Source organism: Dermacentor albipictus, chromosome 6 (assembly GCF_038994185.2).
Source record: "Dermacentor albipictus isolate Rhodes 1998 colony chromosome 6, USDA_Dalb.pri_finalv2, whole genome shotgun sequence".
Taxonomy (NCBI): domain Eukaryota; kingdom Metazoa; phylum Arthropoda; class Arachnida; order Ixodida; family Ixodidae; genus Dermacentor; species Dermacentor albipictus.
The window spans coordinates 90,735,809-90,741,548 of record NC_091826.1 but is presented as its reverse complement, the minus strand read 5'-3'; the positions used below and the strand labels follow the sequence as shown (position 1 = coordinate 90,741,548).

General features: G+C 41.6%; 1 protein-coding gene across 1 annotated transcript; it reads right to left on the bottom strand.

Annotated features, from left to right (window-relative positions):
• Nucleotides 1–365: 365 nt before the first annotated feature.
• Nucleotides 366–4,322, bottom strand: LOC139047064 (uncharacterized). Its single transcript, XM_070521015.1, has 3 exons — nt 3,792–4,322; nt 2,509–2,716; nt 366–757 (listed from the first exon to the last, which is right to left on the bottom strand). The coding sequence occupies exons 1-3, from the start codon at nt 4,320–4,322 to the stop codon at nt 366–368; spliced, it is 1,131 nt and encodes a 376-aa protein (XP_070377116.1).
• Between the last annotated feature and the right edge of the window lie 1,418 nt (nt 4,323–5,740).

The window sequence follows — 5,740 nt, the reverse complement described above, 5'->3', positions numbered from 1 at the left end:
ACTGCAGTACAGACAAAGCAAAGTTGAGGCGTCTATAAAATGCAGTAAGGGTAAAACAGGGAAGCAAAAACCTAGTAGTAATATAAAAGAGCACTGCAGTATTCGAATGAAAGGCACTGAACGCAACAAGTGGTCTTCACTTAAAAGCAAGAATTAAACAGGAAGAATGTGTTGCTATTGCACTAAATTGAACCATGCACATGTTCAAAGAATAAAGAAATAAATGCAAAATAACACACTGTAGTAGACACAAAGCAACATTGCATAACATTACCAAGAAGAAAAAAAACTCTGACCTGTGTTCGCATAAATACGGTAATTAGAATTGAAATTCTACTAGGAAAGAACTAGGCAGTGCTCACAATTCATGCAGGCAGCCTTAGGTATGACACCAGGTCAGGAGGGTGCAAACCAAAATAGGATGAAACCTGGCTGCCGTACATGCAAGTGTGGCAGTTAGTAAGGATTGTTGCTCCCTTGTACATCTGCGAAACTTCCTGTTTGAGGAGTTTCTGGTTTTTTTTGTAATCAAGGAAGGCAAACTGAGAAACAATTTTACCAAATCCCCATTCGACTGCCTGTCGGACCTGGCTCATTCCATAATTGAAAGCCCGTTGGGAGGCTGTGGGGAAGGCACCAGCATAAGGCTTCATTAGAAGTGGCCTCAACGGATACGCAGGGTCACCATACACCACGAAAGTCTGCCCGCCGACAAGCCTCTCAAGCTTTTCGTATGCTTGACTTTCCTGAAGTATGTCTGTAAGAAAGAGTAGCTATGCTATAAATAAGGAACAACTGAACTCCAATGCACAGTTGTAATTTCATCTGTACGTCATTAATCACAATGTAGAACAAGTTGTGAAGAAAGCAAACATTAAAAGAGCACTGGCACAAAAAATGATCTTTTCTGTTACAATAATTAGTCAACAACCCTGCTGTCACGACACAAAACTTCATTTGCTTCAGCGTGCAGCAGTTAATTATTTAGAGCCTTGCTTATAATGACTAGTCCAAGTATGCAGCTGACATTGTGCTTCAATTCTCGCATTTTGTCCGTGGCCAGTGCAGCAAACCTCGGCAGGCACTACAAGAACTGTTGCAGCGACAGTGAGAGCATACAAGCATGACTAATAACTGAGGATGACTGGGAGAGCAACAATGAAGGGCTAGGTCGTGGGATGAGCAAGAGCTTGTACAAGGCGCATAGTGGCCAACACAAACCTGTGATGCAGTGCTGTTGTTATGCCCTGGGATGTTTACAAATCCAATTTCTTGATGAGTATGTTGTGAGGTGCTGCACATTGTGTTTTTTGTGTGCACATAATTTAAAACTGCTTTTTTACATATGCTTTCAGCTATATTTGCTGTTATTATTCTGTAGATGTGTGTGTGAACAGGAATCGACCTCACAAGTTATCTTGACTTCGAAATTTTGTGTCAGTACTGCTTTAAGGCATTCTCTGCAACGATGCCCAAGAACCTATGCAAAATAAACCTATACATGTACCAGCTGAGAACAAGGGCTTGCATTGTCTCATTCGTTCTTCCTTGTGTCTGTGCTTGCATGCTTGCATTTCAGTAGTAACACAAATCCGTACTCAATTGTTGTACTTACAATCATTGGTGTCATAGCATGCACTGCTGGTAATACAACTGTCGCAGTACATAGCGTGTATGGTTCGGCTAAGTAATGTTTCTTGAACAAGCCTGCTGTATGTAAAATAGACAAGTAAGTGCGTGACCCTCATGAAAACAACATAAACAAACCCACATGTGTTAGCCTGGGTGCTTCTACTGCTAAGTACTGCAACATCTTAGAAAGGTATCCATAAGAATAAGCTAGTCAAATACATGAGGCATACACCATTCATACAAGGGCATACATCCGTGCGAGCACTTCATCCATTTTACATTATAGGTATGTATACATTATCGTGTTGCTTTTTTTGTCTAATAATCGCTGCTTGGGAAGTCAGTGTATTGTTTATAACAGGTGATGTACCAAAACAACATTGTTGCACCTACGCAAGAAGACGACGACTGGTGGCCGTGTTGAAAGGACAGAGGCAGAGGACGATGTGAACAGCAACAACTCCTTTTGCCACTCTTGAGCTCACCATTGCGACTAAAATAAACGTCCCCTGCACTCGTAACCATATACGAAATTCTTTCTAACTTGTGAGTAATTATGTCAGTCCCTTTGCATTCCACGTTCAATGCTGATTTAATTAATTTCGCCTGTGAAAAAACAGTCCTCCATTCTGGTCTCTCGGCCATCATTATCACTGAAATATATCTGCACTCTGCACTGATACTTTCAGGCACATCTAAGCATCAAAGACTGTGAAGTACAGGAAGAACAAAGTGTGTTTAAATGGCTATGTAGGAGCACCATCTTGCTGATTTCAATGTGCATTGACTAGAGCACATTCTAAATTGTTTGTTGACATATACTGAGTCAAAATAAGAGTGCACAGGCTCATGGTAGCATCCAAGAAGGCAACTTACCTGCATCATGCCGCCTGCCAGGGTATGGCCCATCCAGTTGGCATATAATTCCATTAGGGCACATAAATGACTGATATTTCAAACAGTGCACCCTCTTGTGCCCCGAAAAGTATGCCTGTTGATTTCTCTTTGGGCGACATATGGGCCGAGCAGTACCATCCACAAATGCCCAGCAATTATGGAGAGGTGTCCCTTTACTTCTGATGGCCTGCAGCAAGGGAAAAGAAATATATAAGCAAGCTGCTCTACTGAAGGTATACAAATATAACTCTTGAAATATGGCTGCTCCTATTGCATCAGAAACTACAAATGGTCATCAATGAACAAATGCAATGTATGCCACACACAGTGATTTAGAAAGAAATGCAATGCACACCACATTGCATTAGTTGTTATTCAGAATGTTATTCTCAGTTGACTCTTAGCAGGTATAATTGGATTATTTCATGAATTTCTTTGTATGCAATTGAACACAAAAATACTTCTTGCTTGCCCATCTTGGGACATTTCTTTAGCACTTCACAGGTGCATGTAAACATTCATGTGATCACTTTAAATCTGCTCTCAGAGTCCCTGATCGATAAGCTTACTTCTATAATAAAACAGAAAGCACATTTAGAGTATCTATTTTGTGGCTGTTTAGTTAGTTGCTGCTGCTATTTCACCCCATAATCATCTGCAGCTATTAATACTGGCATGAAGCACCACAGTGCGTGTACCAGGAAATTTATTCTCGGGGTTTTGGTGACAGATAAGCTTGTACACAACTTCCTATGCAGATACACATGCTCAGTATCGCCGTTCAGTGAAAGAACGACATACCGGCACAATAACTATTCACTTCCAATAAGAGAACAGATTCTAGGTATCCTCTACATCAAAGACCTTGTTCTCGCCAATCTTAGCACGACAAACTCTAATGTACTAAAGAATATGCATGCTGTGCTCACTTGCACGATAATCTGTACTGCCCAAGAAATATCCTATGTAAGCCAGCAATTATAACATTTCAGCGCTACTTTCAACACTCAAATGCGTTTCTCCAATAATTAACACAATAACACATGTATCCTTTCACTTGTTGCCATGCAAATTATTAGGTGAGTTTTAATGAAGTGTCCGCAAATGCTCTTAGTCTGTTGTTGAAAATAACGAAAATAATGCAATCACACTTTACTTTTAGCGCTTCATTAGATAAGCTTCAGCGCTACTTTATGCTGTGATGGGTAGAGGCACAAAAATCAACACTGCTTGAATATGAACTTGAGCTGCGTGGTACTTACATTCGAAAAATCCTTGAGCGAAGCACGTGAGAGCCAGTGGTGATTGTTGCAATCGCTCAACAGGTAGCCAAAGGTTGCTGTGATGTGACTGATCACCTGTGATGTTACACTAGACATCACAGATGAATGCCGCCCAAAAATAGGCTCCAAATCGCACCATCGGTTGCGGTACACCAGCCGGCGCAATGTGATGCACAAGGCTTCACAGCCAGATACCTTAACATTCTGAGCGCTGACGATCTCTTCAGGCACTCTCAGCGCAGAGAGCAGTTCTGGAATATCGTCTTTGTCAAATCGAAACTGCTGTCGAAACAAAGATTGTTCGATTTTTCCAATATCGAGCAGCCCATGACGCGAACGGTACCTCAGCAGCTCTGACTCACGGCTGCGCCTAATTTCATTCTCCAGCTCGTCTATGGAGCGGTCCCCTTTCAGATGCCGTGGTTGCACACGCGCCAGCATCAGGTCGTCGATCTCCGCCCACGTTAGCGCAGACAGGAGGCGATGATCGCTAAGAATACTTTTCGGCATGCCTAGAGTTATTCGTAGTACAGAGCACAGCGATCGCAATACAAGAAGCCGCACGCTGCGAACGAGGCCAGTAAACTCGCGAACGTGCTGCTTTCGGCTATGGTATCGCTTGGCTTGGCTCGATTAAAAAAACGTAATTGTTTTTGGCGACGTCAGACGGCACTGCAAACCACGCTCAAATACGCCAGTCACACGTGATGCTGCTTGGTTGGGCCGCATTTTCAATAGTAAGTGTATATTTTCCCACAGGAGTCATAAATACAGGTTCTCTTGATTCCGTGGTTGCAGCATGTAGAAAGAATAAAATCGTAGCTGGTGATTTCAATTCTCTCCATGTATCACGGAGCTATCGGTCCGATTCTTGTGGCAAACTATTGTAGATTGCATTTCAACAAATGACCTTGATTGTGTGAATTCAAGAACCCCAACTTAAGTATCCGGGAAATCGCGTTCGGTGCTAGACCTGACTTTTTCCAGTTCGGGTTATGTCATTTTGACTTGGTCTGCTATCACCTCCGGCACAAACAGCAATTAACCACCTTGCAGTAATGTTTGAAATCGCGTGCCAAATTAAGTTGGTGAATAAGCATGTCCGCACCAATATTAACTATAGGAAATTTCAAGATTGAGATCAGATTTAATTAAACAGGAAGGGCTAAGTGACAAAGTAAAGGAAGTTTGTGTCATGTGATAAGTGAGAGTTATACAACATCCAGATTCAGTATGCAGTCAACCGAAAGTGGTACTTATTCTCCCTGGTGAAATCCTCCCTGTGAACGCAAATATAGAATAAAAGCTGCGTGGGAAAAGTTACTGTATAACCAGTGGCCACGTAATTGGAAGGACTATAAATTTGTTGCAACTACATTCAGCCAGGCAGTTCACAAAGCGAAAAAAATTATAACGCTAAACATTATCGTTATATATCACAGTATAGTAATAAAAAAGCCATATTTAGGTCTCTGCGGTCTAAACAGATTGTCTCACCACCAACACATGTAGGATCTGTTAGGTTAACTTCCACGGAATTGGTGCAGTCACTGGATGAGATAGCAAAAGGCTTAGACAGTCGATTTACGTCACTTCTACCCTATCAAATACCGGCATCTGAACAAGTTGATGAATTCACAGCGACCATATTAGAAGAATGAGTCAAAGTGGTACAAAGTCACTGCCAGCTTCAGCTCCAGGTCGTGATGGCATAACTACAGCAATGATAAAAATAATATTCTAATTGTATCCACAGGATTTGCTTAACATTATAAATATTTTCATGTCAGAATGCATGGATTTATCCAGATTGGTAAGTTGCCAAAGTAATTCCGCTACCTGAAAAGCAGGGCGATGGGTACACAATAGATAATATTATACTTTTTCTCTGATTTCAAATCTTGTAAAGTTAATCGAGAGTGCACTGT